The sequence below is a fragment of the Staurois parvus genome, unplaced genomic scaffold (assembly GCF_062004578.1).
Source record: "Staurois parvus isolate SC_StPar_1 unplaced genomic scaffold, SC_StPar_1.0 ptg003077l, whole genome shotgun sequence".
NCBI lineage: Eukaryota > Metazoa > Chordata > Amphibia > Anura > Ranidae > Staurois > Staurois parvus.
The window spans coordinates 1-17,067 of NW_028320873.1; the positions used below are offsets into that span (position 1 = coordinate 1).

Consider the following 17,067-nt stretch of genomic DNA (forward strand, 5'->3'; position numbering starts at 1 on the left):
TTATGGAACATACACTACCGATCCGATTTAAAAAGAAACAAAAAAAAGGAATGCTTTATCTGATGCCTTAAGCAGAGTGACCCTTAAATGCTGGATCTCAAGCCCTATATACAAAGAAGTGACCCGCCCCCATCGATGATCCGCGGCACCAGTCGATGCTGAACAGAACCGATGCACGCCGGATGTCACGGTGACACCCTCATGGGAAATCAGCATTACTCACCCCAACTCCACAACTTCCCCTCTGTGGTAATCAGAAGGCTGTGAGCTGAACATGGGCCCGATGCCACCGTTCGTACTTGTATCCCTGCAAGGCAGCCATATTTGTGTGGACCCCAAAGATTCTGACCCAGGTTACGATAGGCAGCTGGGGGAAAAAAAAAAAAGGTCACAAAAAACATCTTATAGGGAACATTTAGCAATGTTAATAGTTCCTAAGGAGTATCCTGAAAATGTACAATTTGTTGTGAATTCCTCCTGGAGTACTTCATATCCCCAGGCACTCCTGTTCTGTATCCTAATAGCTGTATATCCACGGTGTGGGATCATCTAAGGCAGGGGTCTCCAAACTACGGCCCTCCAGCTGTTGAAGTACTACAAGTCCCACCATGCCTCTGGGAGTCTTGCCTGTGGCTGTCAGAGCCTTGCAAGGCCTCATGGGACTTGAAGTTCCTCAACACCTGAAGTGCCATAATTTGGAGACCCCCTGATCTAAAGCACTGCTGCCTCTGATTGCTGGTCTCCCAGATTTGTAGTGAGGTTTGGCGATGTCACTATCGTGCGGTCCACTGTTCTCCTTGCTGGAGGGGAAGCTGTACTGGAGGACCTGCAGTGCAAGGATCTCCCTGCTTCATACATTCTTTGGATCTGGGCCACCTTTACCTCCCCTGACCGTTTCTTCAACATTACCCCACCTGTCATCAGAGGCTCAGCTCTGACATTGCCCGGTCTCTACCAAGATGGCCGCCTACACATAGACAGTGCAGACCAAGGCACAAGTCAGAAATGGGGAAAACGATCAGCTGCAAGCAGCCTACAGGATATGCAGATTGGACTGTTGCCCTTATTATCTTTGGCTTTTTGAGGAGCAACTTCCACTTTAGAGGGCCTCTTAACTCACTGGGAGGTCATACTTATGAAGATTCAAGTAAAAGCAAAAATGACTGCTGACCATACTAGCCAGATGTAAGCTCTTGAAGGATTGGTTCGCCCAAAAATGTATATTCTAGTCAAAAGGTGGAGTCTAATTCCTGAGGGCTTCAGCATTAAGATCTCCCAGCTATACTTCCTGACCACATATACGAGTTCCTACCTTCCTTTTGAGGGCACAATATAAAATAAAGAATACAAATCTGGCAAGAGAGTGGGAGCACCTCAAAGTGACCACAGCCAATGTGTAGATCTGTGAAGTCAATGAGGAGACATCACACGAACCTTCTAGAGAACAAAAAAAAAAAAACCCTCAAAAAATGTAGAGCTCCAACATGACGGTTACTATAAAAATGACAACTAAAACAGGATTGGCTGCTTCAAGTGACCCCCAACCCCTGAATTTTCTTTTTGCCCAACCTCAAGAACCCCTATAAGAGCTGTGTGGACTGTACAGTAGACGTCGGCATCGGGGTGGTCTACAAAAAAAAGAGAAGCCGCTTACTCACCTTGTTGTTTAGGCACTTCTTTACGCCCTATCAAGTCCCAGTTGGTTGCTCCAAAAATCAAAAGCTGGCCCTTAGCTTTGGAGCCTTCAAGTTTCTGGAAAGAAAGGATTAAATATCAAACCAGCAAGAAAAAACCCTGCAGGCCTACAGTACAAATCACTCAAGGTGCATCCAGGGGATGGTTAGAACCCCCCCTCAACTACTGTTCTGGTGACAACTGTAAAATTTCAGGCTTCCCATCACTTTGTCCTGGGGCAAAGGAGACGAGGACTAAAACAGAGCTAATCTCTCCAGCAGGGACACAACTAAGAGCAACTGTGGAAGATTTTCAACTGCTGACATCAATGATCTTTTTAGATATTTGTAACGGGGATAGTCTTCCCACTTACCACCGTGAGAAGCATTCTTCCCACTGGCCACCACTTGTGGGAGCACATCCTTCCCAATGACCACCAACCAAAGGGGCTCCCTTCCCAATGACCACCAACCAAAGGGGCTCCCTTCCCAATGACCACCAACCAAAGGGGCTCCCTTCCCAATGACCACCAACCAAAGGGGCTCCCTTCCCAATGACCACCAACCAAAGGGGCTCCCTTCCCAATGACCACCAACCAAAGGGGCTCCCTTCCCAATGACCACCAACAAAGGGGCTCCCTTCCCAATGACCACCAACAAAGGGGCTCCCTTCCCAATGACCACCAACAAAGGGGCTCCCTTCCCAATGACCACCAACCAAAGGGGCTCCCTTCCCAATGACCACCAACCAAAGGGGCATCCTTCCCAATGACCACCAACCAAAGGGGCATCCTTCCCAATGACCACCAACCAAAGGGGCATCCTTCCCAATGACCACCAACCAAAGGGGCATCCTTCCCAATGACCACCAACCAAAGGGGCATCCTTCCCAATGACCACCAACCAAAGGGGCATCCTTCCCAATGACCACCAACCAAAGGGGCATCCTTCCCAATGACCACCAACCAAAGGGGCATCCTTCCCAATGACTATCAATATGAGGGGTGTCACCTGCCCTTGGTCTATCCATTAAATGCATGTGCCTCTACTATGAGGGCTCTCAAAATTTGTAGAGTTTGGACCACAGAATATCGGGGTGCCGTGACGTAGCTCTGTGGCTCACGTATGTATTTGCAAATGTGTGCTAACTAAACCCCTGTTTTTAAACACATATTGTTAGACAGAATAATTTGGTTGTTGGCTGGCAAGTTGAACTGGGTATTATCTTCCCCTTTTTTTGGTGTCCTTATCCCTGCCCCCCAAAAAAATATTTATCCGGTGACAATTGTAAAATGTTGGCTTTTCCATCACTTTGTCCTGCCTGGGGCAAAGGTGACCAGGACAAAAAAAAAAAAGGGGGAAAATCTCTCCAGCAGGGACACCACCAGGATCAACTGTGGGAGATTTTCACTCTCAAAAAGTATATAGACCAAATACTTGGGGACACCCAACCATCAACACCTGTAAGAACTTGTTGGAACATCCCATCCCGCAACTACGGCCAATAACATGGAGTTGTCTCCATACTGGCTACAACACCCTCCATTCTTCTGGGAAGGCTTTCCACAAGATTAGGGTGTTTGTGGGGATCTATGAGGTCAGGTATTGATGTTGGATGAGAAGACCTGGCTCACAATTGGCGTTCCAATTCATCCCGAAGGTGTTCTGTATAGAGCCCTGACATCAATCCTACTGGACACTCGAGTTCCTCCACTCCAAACTGGTTAATCCATGTCTTTATGGAGCTGGCTTTGTACACGGGGGGGTCAGGCATGGTTTAAAAGAAAAGGGTCTTCACCAAAACTTACCACATGGATGGAGGAGCCCAATTGTCTACAACGTCTTGGCATGATAGAGAACCCTTCACTCCATCATTTGGAAGGTGGTTTCCATATACATGTACTTAAGTTCTGGAAGTTTTGGGGGTCCTTTGCGTCATTCGACGTTGAGAATTGACAATTATATGTAACAGTGACATTTTATGAGCCCCTCCCTGATATGGTCTACATTTTATGGATTTAACAAGCTTCTTTACGTGTTCTAGGTTGGGGATGATGAATGTACAATGTAATATGACCATAACAGCATAATATGGGGTTGCACGCTTCTTCGCCTACAATGATTCAGTGATAATAAGCATTACAATTACATAGTCGGAACATTTTACTGGCCCCTCCTTAGAATGATCTCAGTGAGGTAAATACGAATCAAATATTTGGTTAATATAGAACATCCTCTCAGCCTGGGCTCCTCCAGAGGTTACTATGGGCTTCCTGAGAAATTCCCATCAATCAGACAAGTAACCGGCTGATACCAACAGCCTTTTGCTATGTGTAACGGGATGGTTTACCCTTTGATGACCAACGCAAGGGGGAGCCCTCGCCACCAACGGCCAACGCAAGGGGCCGCCCTCGCCACCAAACGGCCAACGCAAGGGGGAGCCCTCGCCACCAACGGCCAACGCAAGGGGCCGCCCTCGCCATCAACGGCCAACGCAAGGGGCCGCCCTCGCCACCAACGGCCAACGCAAGGGGCCGCCCTCGCCGCCAACCTAAGGCGCCGCCCTCGCCGCCAACCTAAGGGGGAGCCACCGACGGCCAACCTAAGGGGGAGCCACCGACGGCCAACCTAAGGGGGAGCCACCGACGGCCAACCTAAGGGGGAGCCACCGACGGCCAACCTAAGGGGGAGCCACCGACGGCCAACCTAAGGGGGAGCCACCGACGGCCAACCTAAGGGGGAGCCACCGACGGCCAACCTAAGGGGGAGCCACCGACGGCCAACCTAAGGGGAGCCACCGACGGCCAACCTAAGGGGGAGCCACCGACGGCCAACCTAAGGGGGAGCCACCGACGGCCAACCTAAGGGGGAGCCACCGACGGCCAACCTAAGGGGGAGCCACCGACGGCCAACCTAAGGGGGAGCCCTCGCCGCCGACGGCCAACCTAAGGGGGAGCCCTCGCCGCCGACGGCCAACCTAAGGGGGAGCCCTCGCCGCCGACGGCCAACCTAAGGGGGAGCCCTCGCCGCCGACGGCCAACCTAAGGGGCACTGTCCCCATTGAGCACCAATTTAAAAAGAAGACTGAAGGGTCCCTCTGGATTACAAAGGTTGGGAAAGGCTGATATATGAAGAATGTTTAGTATATGGTGGTAATAGTAACATATGGGGGTCACTCACTATCTTCTCCTTCGTATGTTCGGGTTCGGTAACGACAACAGCAGCAGCTCCGCTCCCGGCCTGGGATTTGGCTCCTCCCTTGTTGGCCCCCCGCTTGTTGTTGGGGCCTCCATCAGATCCGGGGCTGCCGTCCAGATCGAGGTCATCATCGCTGCTGAACTCGTCCCGCCCCCGCTTCTTCCCCGCCGCCCGCTTCCTGGCGCCAGTTCCGTCTGTCACCTTCTTTCTTGGCATGGTGGCTGTGGTGTGTCACTGCAGAGGGGCGGGAGATAGAGAGAGGTCATTGACTAGACTGACATTAATATGGAGATGCCCTATGAGATCTGGACCCCAAATACACAGCAGCCCCCCCAAGACTTGAACCCCAAAACTCAGAACTCCACTCCTAGAAAATCCAGTGTTACAGACCTCCAACCTAAGCAGCCGACCCCCCAACCCCAAAACAAATACCACCCAGGTCTGCAACCACGATAGACTCATCCCTACACCTTTCCCCTGGTCCCAGTACCCCCCCACCCTGATGCTCAAAGTATCCCTTCAGTCCTACCCCAGAACTCCCAGTAACCCCCCTCCCCCCCGATGCTCCCAGTATCCCCCAGTCCTGTTCCAGTGATCCCAGTATCCCCTACAGTTGCATCCTAGCATCTCCCTAGTCCTACTTTAGCGCTCCCTCAGTCCTGCCTCTGTTTTCCCAGCATCCCTCCCAGTACTGCTCCAGTGCTCCCAGCATCCCTCCCAGTACTGCTCCAGTGCTCCCAGCATCCCTCCCAGTACTGCTCCAGTGCTCCCAGCATCCCTCCCAGTACTGCTCCAGTGCTCCCAGCATCCCTCCCAGTACTGCTCCAGTGCTCCCAGCATCCCTACCGTCCTGTCCCAGTACCCCCGAGTCCTGTCCCAGTGTTCCTGCTCTCAATCAAGCTCCAGCCCTGCCCCTTATGTCCTCAATTCTGGCCCAGTGCTCCCAGTATCATCCCAGTTCAGGCCAAGCGCTCCCAATATACGTCCAGGCCCAGTGTTTACAGTATGATCCCAGCCCTGGCCCAGCGCTCCCGGTATCATCCCAGCCCTGGCCCAGCGCTCCCGGTATCATCCCAGTCCTGCCCAGTGCTCCCGGTATCATCCCAGTCCTTGCCCAGTGCTTCCAGTAGGCCACGCGCTCCCGGTATCGCCCCAGTCCTGGCCCAGTGCTCCCGGTATCGCCCCAGCGCTCCCGGTATCGCCCCAGTCCTGGCCCAGTGCTCCCGGTATCGCCCCAGCGCTCCCGGTATCGCCCCAGTCCTGGCCCGGCGCTCCCGGTATCGCCCCAGTCCTGGCCCGGCGCTCCCGGTATCGCCCCAGTCCTGGCCCGGCGCTCCCGGTATCGCCCCAGTCCTGGCCCGGCGCTCCCGGTATCGCCCCAGTCCTGGCCCGGCGCTCCCGGTATCGCCCCAGTCCTGGCCCGGCGCTCCCGGTATCGCCCCAGTCCTGGCCCGGCGCTCCCGGTATCGCCCCAGTCCTGGCCCGGCGCTCCCGGTATCGCCCCAGTCCTGGCCCGGCGCTCCCGGTATCGCCCCAGCCCTGGCCCGGCGCTCCCGGTATCGTCCCAGCCCTGGCCCGGCGCTCCCGGTATCGTCCCAGCCCTGGCCCGGCGCTCCCGGTATCGTCCCAGTCCTGGCCCGGCGCTCCCGGTATCGTCCCAGTCCTGGCCCGGCGCTCCCGGTATCGTCCCAGTCCTGGCCCAGCGCTCCCGGTATCCCCCCAGTCCTGGCCCGGCACTCCCGGTATCCCCCCAGTCCTGGCCCAGCGCTCCCGGTATCCCCCCAGTCCTGGCCCAGCGCTCCCGGTATCCCCCCAGTACTGGCCGATTGCTCCCGGTATCCCCCCAGTCCTGGCCCATTGCTCCCGGTATCCCCCCAGTCCTGGCCCGGCACTCCCGGTATCCCCCCAGTCCTGGCCCGGCACTCCCGGTATCCCCCCAGTCCTGGCCCGGCACTCCCGGTATCGTCCCAGTGCTCCAAGTGATCTATAAATCGTCCCAGTCCCCCCCGTGATGGCGGCTCTTTGTGTCGGTCGGCTCCTGAACAATGGGCTGTGTCCGGACACACGTGTCCCCTCTCCCCCTCCTCCACCTGCCCTCCCCGGACCCCTCACCTCTCCCGTTCCCCCCGGAGCTCTGTCCTTCTGTCCTCCGACAACTCTCCGCCCGTCTATGCGTCCGCCGGCCCGACCGACACCCGGCACTGACTGCAAACACCGAGCACATGGGGGGCGGCCCGGGCCAAATCCGCACAGCGACCCCTAGCGGGGGGAGGAGCGTACAGCGGGGACCCGGCCACTCCGAGGGGCTCTACTCCGCCCACTTCGCTGTGTTCTCCAATCACCCCGCCCCTCACTCCTCAATACCCCGCCCCCTTCTCTATGTGCTTCTATCACCCCGCCCCTTTCAAGTTGTGTATCCCTATGTCCACGCCCCTTATCCCGCCCAGCTCTGTGTGCTCCTATCACCACGCCCATAGTTTTATTATCATCCCGCCTTCTACTCTATATGCATCACTCCTCCCCCTTCGCTGCGTCACCCCTCCCGCTAAACACCGCCCCCTATTTATATTTTATGCACCCCCCACTGTATTACTCCGCCCCCTATTATATATGTCTGTATAGCCCGGCCTCCCATGTTACATTTCCCCGCCCCTTTATATGTTCTCTGTCTCCGCCCCCTCCCATTTGTCTGTATGGTCCAGCTTTGTATATAGAGATATATATACTGAATGTGGGGGGAGGGGAGGTGTATATAGAGAGATATATACTGAATGTGGGGGGAGGGGAGGTGTATATAGAGATATATATACTGAATGTGGGGGAGGGGAGGTGTATATAGAGAGATATATACTGAATGTGGGGGGAGGGGAGGTGTATATAGAGAGATATACTGAATGTGGGGGGAGGGGGAGGTGTATATAGAGATATATACTGAATGTGGGGGGAGGGGAGGTGTATATATAGAGATATATACTGAATGTGGGGGGAGGGGGAGGTGTATATAGAGATATATACTGAATGTGGGGGGAGGGGAGGTGTATATAGAGATATATACTGAATGTGGGGGGAGGGGAGGTGTATATAGAGATATATAATGAATGTGGGGGGAGGGGAGGTGTATATAGAGCTGTATACTGGATGTGGGGGGAGGGGAGGTGTATATAGAGAGATATATACTGAATGTGGGGGGAGGGGAGGTGTATATAGAGATATATAATGAATGTAGGGGGAGGGGAGGTGTATATAGAGATATATACTGAATGTGGGGGGAGGGGAGGTGTATATAGAGAGATATATACTGAATGTGGGGGGAGGGGAGGTGTATATAGAGAGATATATACTGAATGTGGGGGGAGGGGAGGTGTATATAGAGAGATATACTGAATGTGGGGGGAGGGGAGGTGTATATAGAGATATATATACTGAATGTGGGGGGAGGGGAGGTGTATATAGAGAGATATATACTGAATGTGGGGGGAGGGGAGGTGTATATAGAGATATATATACTGGATGTGGGGGGAGGGGAGGTGTATATAGAGATATATACTGAATGTGGGGGGAGGGGAGGTGTATATAGAGATATATACTGAATGTGGGGGGAGGGGAGGTGTATATAGAGATATATACTGAATGTGGGGGGAGGGGGAGGTGTATATAGAGATATATACTGAATGTGGGGGGAGGGGGAGGTGTATATAGAGATATATACTGAATGTAGGGGGAGGGGGAGGTGTATATAGAGATATATACTGAATGTGGGGGGAGGGGGAGGTGTATATAGAGAGATATATACTGGATGTGGGGGGAGGGGAGGTGTATATAGAGATATATACTGAATGTGGGGGGAGGGGGAGGTGTATATAGAGATATATACTGAATGTGGGGGGAGGGGAGGTGTATATAGAGATATATACTGAATGTGGGGGGAGGGGTATATAGAGCTGTATACTGGATGTGGGGGGAGGGGAGGTGTATATAGAGCTGTATACTGGATGTGGGGGGAGGGGAGGTGTATATAGAGATATATACTGGATGTGGGGGGAGGGGAGGTGTATATAGAGCTGTATACTGGATGTGGGGGGGGGGGAGGTGTATATAGAGCTGTATACTGGATGTGGGGGGAGGGGAGGTGTATATAGAGCTGTATACTGGATGTGGGGGGAGGGGAGGGGTATATAGAGCTGTATACTGGATGTGGGGGGAGGGGAGGGGTATATAGATCTGTATACTGGATGTGGGGGAGGGGAGGGGTATAGATGGATTATATGTATATCTCCCCTATATATTAATATATATTTTATTTTTTTATTCTTATTTATTTTTAATTCTTTTATTTATTATTTTTTTATTGATTTATTTTTATTAATTTAATTTTTCTTATGTACCCTCCCCTCCCCCATCCATCCCGGACAGATCATTCTCTGCGGAGCTCCTCCCTTCCTCTCACTTCGCTTCTTGGCACCAATCAGATTCTGTTTTCTTTTTTGTTCAAGGCGGGTCTGAACCTGATTAGTGGTTCTGAGAGCCACACCTACTGCATTGGGGGCTTGTCCGGGAACCGGTTGGCACAAACAAGCCGGGGTTCCCAGATCATCACCTGGGAGAGAAGGCGGTGTGTGGGGGGGGGGGGGGGAATGACCCTAAACAGACCCCACACATACATCTCCCCTATGTACCTCCTCCAGGGTGGACAACCAATCATATCATCCCCCAGAGTCTTTCCATACCTACTGGGACTTGTAGTCCTCCGGAGTATAATATACAGTGTATACAGGACATGCTGGGACTTGTAGTTCTCCTGAGTATAATATACAGTGTACACAGGACATGCTGGGACTTGTAGTCCTCCGGAGTATAATATACAGTGTACACAGGACATGCTGGGACTTGTAGTTCTCCGGAGTATAATATACAGTGTACACAGGACATGCTGGGACTTGTAGTCCTCCGGAGTATAATATACAGTGTATACAGGACATGCTGGGACTTGTAGTCCTCCGGAGTATAATATACAGTGTATACAGGACATGCTGGGACTTGTAGTCCTCCGGAGTATAATATACAGTGTACACAGGACATGCTGGGACTTGTAGTCCTCCGGAGCATAATATACAGTGTACACAGGACATGCTGGGACTTATAGTCCTCCAGAATATCATATACAGTGCATAGGACATGCTGGGACTTGTAGTCCTCCGGAGTATAACATGCAAGCTGCAGTCACGCTTGACCGTAGCGAGTTTGAGCGTTTGTCCTGCACTTTGGCGCATGTTTATGCGCATTTTCATGCAGCGTTTTTGAGCTTAGACATTTTTTTTTTATTAGCCAATAGAGAAAAATATCATCTGTTGCATCATTTGTTGCTAAGGGTTTTCTGCTTTTTAAGCTCTTCCATCAGCTTTTCTTTCTTTTTTTTTTTATTATTATTGATTTTTTTTTTTTCCAGGGTAAGAGGTTAGAGTTTAGGTGAGGGGTTAATATTATATTTATTGTCGCCTTTATTTTTTGTTTGGTAGGATGTTAATACTACTACAAATATTATTATTATTAAAAATAATAATCATAATAAATGAATAAATAAAAATACACAAATAAATAAAAATCCTAAATAAATAATAAATGCAAAAAAATGAATAATATATAATAATAAATAAATAATAATTAACCCCTAACCTTATTTGCCAAAATAAGTAAGTAAATAAATAATAATAATATTACTAACAACGATAAAAAAATAAATATATACCCTAACACAAAATACACTATTATTATTATTTATTTATTATTACATATTATGCCTGTTTTGCATTTATTATTTCTTTAGGATTTTTATTTATTTGTGTATTTTTATTTATTCATTTATTATTATTATTATTATTAATAATAATAAATGAATAAATAAAAATACACAAATAAATAAAAATCCTAAATAAATAATAAATACAAAAAATGAATATTATGTAATAATAAATAAATAATAATTAACCCCTAACCTTATTTGCTAAAATAAATAATAAATAAATAATAATAATATTACTAACAATGATAAAAAAATAAATATATACCCTAACACAAAATACACTATTATTATTATTTATTTATTATTACATATTATGCCTTTTTTGCATTTATTATTTCTTTAGGATTTTTATTTATTTGTGTATTTTTATTTATTCATTTATTATTATTATTATTATTATTATTAATAATAATAAATGAATAAATAAAAATACACAAATAAATAAAAATCCTAAATAAATAATAAATACAAAAAATGAATATTATGTAATAATAAATAAATAATAATTAACCCCTAACCTTATTTGCTAAAATAAATAATAAATAAATAATAATAATATTACTAACAATGATAAAAAAATAAATATATACCCTAACACAAAATACACTATTATTATTATTTATTTATTATTACATATTATGCCTTTTTTGCATTTATTATTTCTTTAGGATTTTTATTTATTTGTGTATTTTTATTTATTCATTTATTATTATTATTATTATTATTAATAATAATAAATGAATAAATAAAAATACACAAATAAATAAAAATCCTAAATAAATAATAAATACAAAAAATGAATATTATGTAATAATAAATAAATAATAATTAACCCCTAACCTTATTTGCCAAAATAAATAAGTAAATAAATAATAATAATATTACTAACAATGATAAAAAAATAAATATATACCCTAACACAAAATACACTATTATTATTATTTATTTACTTATTTATTTTGGCAAATAAGGTTAGGGGTTAACTATTATTTATTTATTATTACATATTATTCATTTTTTGCATTTATTATTTATTTAGGATTTTTATTTATTTGTGTATTTTTTATTTATTCATTTATTGTTATTATTATTTATAATAACAATAATAATAATAATAATAATAATAATAATAAAAAATTAATAAACATACACAAATAAATAAAAATCCTAAAGAAATAATAAATGCAAAACATGAATAATATGTAATAATAAATAAATAATAGTTAACCCCTAACCTTATTTGCCAAAATAAATAAGTAAATAAATAATAATAATAGTGTATTTTGTGTTAGGGTATATATTTATTTTTTTATCATTGTTAGTAATATTATTATTATTTATTTACTTATTTATTTTGGCAAATAAGGTTAGGGGTTAATTATTATTTATTTATTATTACATAATATTCATTTTTTGTATTTATTATTTATTTAGGATTTTTATTTATTTGTGTATTTTTATTTATTCATTTATTATTATTAATAATATTATTAATAATAAATGAATAAATAAAAATACACAAATAAATAAAAATCCTAAAGAAATAATAAATGCAAAAAAGGCATAATATGTAATAATAAATAAATAATAATAATAGTGTATTTTGTGTTAGGATATATATTTATTTTTTTATCGTTGTTAGTAATATTATTATTATTATTTATTTACTTATTTATTTTGGCAAATAAGATTAGGGGTTAATTATTATTTATTATTCATTTTTTGTATTTGTTATTTATTTATGATTTTTATTTGTGTATTTATTTATTCATGTATTGTTATTATTATTAATAATAATAAATCTTATTAATATTGTTATTGATATTTTTTAGTTTGGGTGTTTATTATTATTTTATCATAATTATGATTATCATTTTATTTACTGGAACCATCCAATGCTATGCGTCCGAAAAGGTTTCCGGAGCTACGTTGGGGCGTGTACCGTTCACGGGGCAGCTCGCGGAACGAACGTAAAGTGAAAAATGCGCAGAAAAAAAAAAAACGAAAGCAGGAATGCGCGTTCCCGCTACATTCGATTGTGAACGCGGTCGTAACGCGTAACGCGACGTGCCTGAGCAATAACGCGTCGCAAAAATGCAAATGAGCTCTTAAAGGGACAGGACCCGCGATGGGTGACCGTTGGGGGGGATTATTTTTCGATTTCATGTGGTATTTGAACCCCGCGTCATCGTTTCTGTCTCCGGCTGTAAATTCATCATCGGTCATAGATGCGTGGCGTGGCGTGGCGTAGGGGCAGACTAACCGTTTACCCGAGGTCAGTAGGGGGCCCCATGAGATGCCCCTGGTACCCTTTTCATAGGCTTTTTTTAGTTTGGGCAAGGACACAGGGGCCCCATGATCCCCTATTGCCCGGGGGCCCCATGAGTTGTCAGTCCGCCCCTGGCGTGGCGCGTTGGCGGACGCCGGTGTTTAATCCCCCCCCCCATGTGGGTGAGGGCGGGGGCAGACCTGGGCTTAGCTGTCCCCTGGTGCTCTCTGACTCCTGATATTTACAGCCAGGGGCCCGGCGGCGGTGCCCCCCGATGGTGTCGTCAGCTGCGGACGCTGATTGGCTGCCTAAGACGCCGAGAATAGAAGAGGGAAGGGCCTCCGGTATTGATCCTGCAGCCCGAGCAGACAGACGAGAAAAGGGGGGGGGGAAAGATCTGTCGCCGCCGGAGGCCTTTGTCGCCCCCGATGGGACGGGGAGGCTGAACGTCGGCTCGGAGGACGGAGGAGGCGCAGGATGGGCGGCCGGGGGGCCCGGGGCGCATTGTGAGACCCCAACAAAGGCTGGAGTGTGATACTGGTAAGTCACGGCTCAGATGGTTCCCAGCCGGCTGCAGCTTCACCCGTCCCCCCCCCCCCCTCAACCAGCTTCTCTTACCCCCACTATTACCCCCCCCTTTCCCCTCCCCCCCCCTTAATACATAAAGGATGGGGGCTTTGTATCCTGGTAACCGGGACATGCTGCACAATGGTCAGTGTGACGGGCTGGCACCTGCCGGGGGGACGGGCGGGATAATGGACAGAAGCCGGGGATGGGGTGTGCAGGGGACCCTGGGGGCCCTTTTGTTTCGGAGCGGATAATCTGAGATATCCTGGGACATGGGGGAGGGGTATCCCCAGGCTGTGAATGGAACCCCGGCAGGTGCTCGCTCTTCCCCCCCATTAAAGAAGATTGGAACGCCGTCACTAAAATCTTGCGTAAGATGTAACAATGTATCTTTAAAAAAAGTTATTTTCTTGCTCAGACACTTCCTGTTACGGGGTGACAACTGTCTCCCCATAACGCTTCTGCGTTGTCACCCCTGGATGAGTATACTGGCAGCGGGGGCTGACACTCATGGCACAGGCACCCTATAAGAGGGAGTGTCCTTTCTCAGACACTCAGTGTGATAGGGTGACAACTGTCTCCCCATAACGCTTCTGCGTTGTCACCCCTGGATGAGTATACTGGTAGAGGGGGGCTAACACTCATGGCACAGGCACCCTATAAGAAGTGTCCTTGCTCAGACACTTCCTGTTACGGGGTGACAACTGTCTCCCCATAACACTTCTGCGTTGTCACCCCTGGATGGGTTTACTGGCAGCAGGGGGATAACACTCATGGCAAAGGCACCCTATAAGAAGGAGTGTCCTTTCTCAGACATTCAGTGTGATAGGGTGACAACTGTCTCCCTATTACGCTTCTGCGTTGTCACCCCTCTATGGGTATCCTGGCAGCGGGGGGATAACACTCATGGCACAGGCACCCTATAAGAAGTGTCCTTGCTCAGACACTTCCTGTTACGGGGTGACAACTGTCTCCCCATAACGCTTCTGCGTTGTCACCCCTGGATGACTATACTGGCAGCAGGGCTGACACTCATGGCACAGGCACCCTATAAGAAGAAGTGTCTTTTCTCACTCAGTGTGATAGGGTGACAACTGTCTCCCCATTACGTTTCTGCGTTGTCACCCCTGGATGGGTATACTGGCAGTGGGGGCTGACACTCATGGCACAGGCACCCTATAAGAGGAAGTGTCCTTGCTCAGACACTTCCTGTTACAGGGTGACAACTGTTTCCCCATTACGTTTCTGCGTTGTCACCCCTGGATGGGTATACTGGCAGCGGGGCTGACACTCATGGCACAGGCACCCTATAGGAGGGAGTGTCCTTGCTCAGACACTTTGCGGGGAGATTTAATAAAACTGATGTACATGGCGGCCAATCAGCTTCTAACCTCGGCTTGTTCAATGAAGCTTTGACAATAAAACCTGGAAGCTGATTGGTTGCTATGCACAACTGCACCAGGTTTTGCACTCTCATCTCCCCCCTTATTGTGATAGGGTGACAACTGTTTCCCAATTGTGTTTTTGCGTTGTCACCCTGTCACACGCACCCGTGGTTGAGTATACTGGCAGCAGCGTTGACAGTCATTGCACACGCACCCTACTGCAGGAAGTTTCCTTTCTCGTACACTTAGTGTGATAGGGTGACAACTGTTTCCCAATTGTGCTTTTGCGTTGTCACCCTGTCACATGCACTTCTGATCAAGTATACTGCACACATATATAGGCAACCTATAACAGCAAGTGTGCTTAGTTAGAAACTTCCTGCTACAGGGTGACAACTGTCTCCCAATTGAGCTTTTGCGTTGTCACCCTGTCACATGTGCCGCTGATTAAGTACACTGCACACATATACAGTATAGGTAACCTTTAACAGCCAGTGTCCTTGGTTAGAAACTTCCTGTTATAGGGTGACAACTGTTTCCCAGTTGTGTTTTTGTGTTGTCACCCTGTCACACGCAGCCCTGGTCGAGTATACTGGCAGCAGTGTTGACAGTCATTGCACAGGCACCCTATTACAGGAAGTGTCCTTTCTCAGACAGTGTGATAGGGTGACAACTGTCTCCCACTTGTGTTTTTGCATTGTCACCCTGTCACATGCACTTCTGATTAAGTATACTGCACACATATATAGGCAACCTATGACAGCAAGTGTGCTTAGTTAGAAAGTTCCTGTTACAGGGTGACAACTGTCTCCCAATTGTGCTTTTGCGTTGTCACGCTGTCACATTTGTCCATGGTTGAGTATACTGGCAGCAGTGTTGACAGTCATTGCACAGCCGCCCTATAACAAGGTGTGCCCTGGCTCAGACACTTAGTATGATAGGGTGACAACTGTTTCCCAATTGTGCATCTGTGTTGTCACCCTCTCACATGTACCCCTGAGTAAGTACACTGCACACATATACAGAATAGGCAGCCTTTAGCAGCCAGTGTCCTTGCTCTGATCCCTCACAAGTCTCACTACTTTTGCTGCGCAGTTTGAACCTCCGGGTTGGATTTGAAGGCAGACAGACATCCAAAAATAAAGAACTGGCAACAAATATCCCGCTCAGGGGCGGACTGACAACTCATGGGGCCCCCGGGCAATAGGGGATCATGGGGCCCCTGCGTCCTCACCCACACTCAAACCACACCCAAAAAAACCTATGAAAGGTACCAGGGGCATCTCATGGGGCCCCCTACTGACCCCGGGCCCTCGGGCAGTGCCCGAGTTCCCAAATGGACAGTCCGCCCCTGAGCCCGCTACAAGATCGAATATCAACATCGACTTCTGCTGCAATAGTCAGCTTCTAGCCGAAGATTTCCCCCGCAGTACCTTTTGTCTGCCACTAGATGCCCTCAGTCTGATGGCCAACATCACTTGACACACTTCCTCTGAGCCCCCCCCAGCCTGTGATTGGACAGTGAAAGGAGGAGCAGCCCAGTGATGAGCTCATCTCTCTGTCACTCTGCTCACTCCTCCTATCAACGTGCTTCTTGTCAGTGCCTGAACTGATTGGCTCCTTGTGCTGCTTCACAATCCCGCAGTCTGAGCCGGAAGACTACAAGTCCCAGCATGCCCTGTACAGGCCTTATATTATATGCCGGAGGACTACAAGTCCCAGCCTGCCCTGTACACGGTCTATATGATATGCCGGAGGACTACAAGTCCCAGCATTCCCTGTACACAACGTATATTATATTCTGGAGGACTACAAGTCCCAGCATGCCCTGTACACGCCGTATATTATATTGTGGAGGACTACAAGTCCCAGCATGCCCCGCACACGGCGTATATTATATCTCAGAAGACTACAAATCCCAGCATGTCCTGTACACAGCGTATATTATATGCTGGAGGACTACAAGTCCCAGTGTGCCCTATGCATGGCGTATATTATATGCCGGAGGACTACAAGTCCCGGAAAGCCCTGTACACAGCGTATATTATATTGTGGAGGACTACAAGTCCCAGCATTCCCTGCACACAGCGTATATTATATCCTGGAGGACTACAAGTCCCGGCATTCCCTGTACACAGAGTATATTATATAACGGAAGACTACAAGTCCCAGCAT

At 47.4% G+C, this 17,067-nt stretch overlaps 2 protein-coding genes across 2 annotated transcripts in view; one reads left to right on the top strand and one right to left on the bottom strand.

Moving 5' to 3' along the window:
• Nucleotides 1-223: 223 nt before the first annotated feature.
• LOC149428631 (protein RCC2 homolog) lies at nucleotides 224-7,140 on the bottom strand (the record flags this gene model as incomplete). The annotated part of the gene is made up of 4 exons (XM_089667180.1): nucleotides 6,984-7,140; nucleotides 4,854-5,105; nucleotides 1,659-1,752; nucleotides 224-367 (listed from the first exon to the last, which is right to left on the bottom strand). Coding segments are annotated over exons 2-4 (472 nt in total), but the record flags the coding sequence as incomplete, so codon positions are not given.
• A 5,860-nt stretch (nucleotides 7,141-13,000) lies between these two features.
• Nucleotides 13,001-17,067, top strand: part of LOC149428632 (rho guanine nucleotide exchange factor 10-like protein) — a 66,934-nt gene continuing 62,867 nt past the window's right edge. Inside the window, exon 1 of the mRNA XM_089667176.1 lies at nucleotides 13,001-13,480. The gene's annotated coding sequence lies outside the window, so the exon portion shown is untranslated. The remainder of the gene's footprint in view (nucleotides 13,481-17,067) is intronic.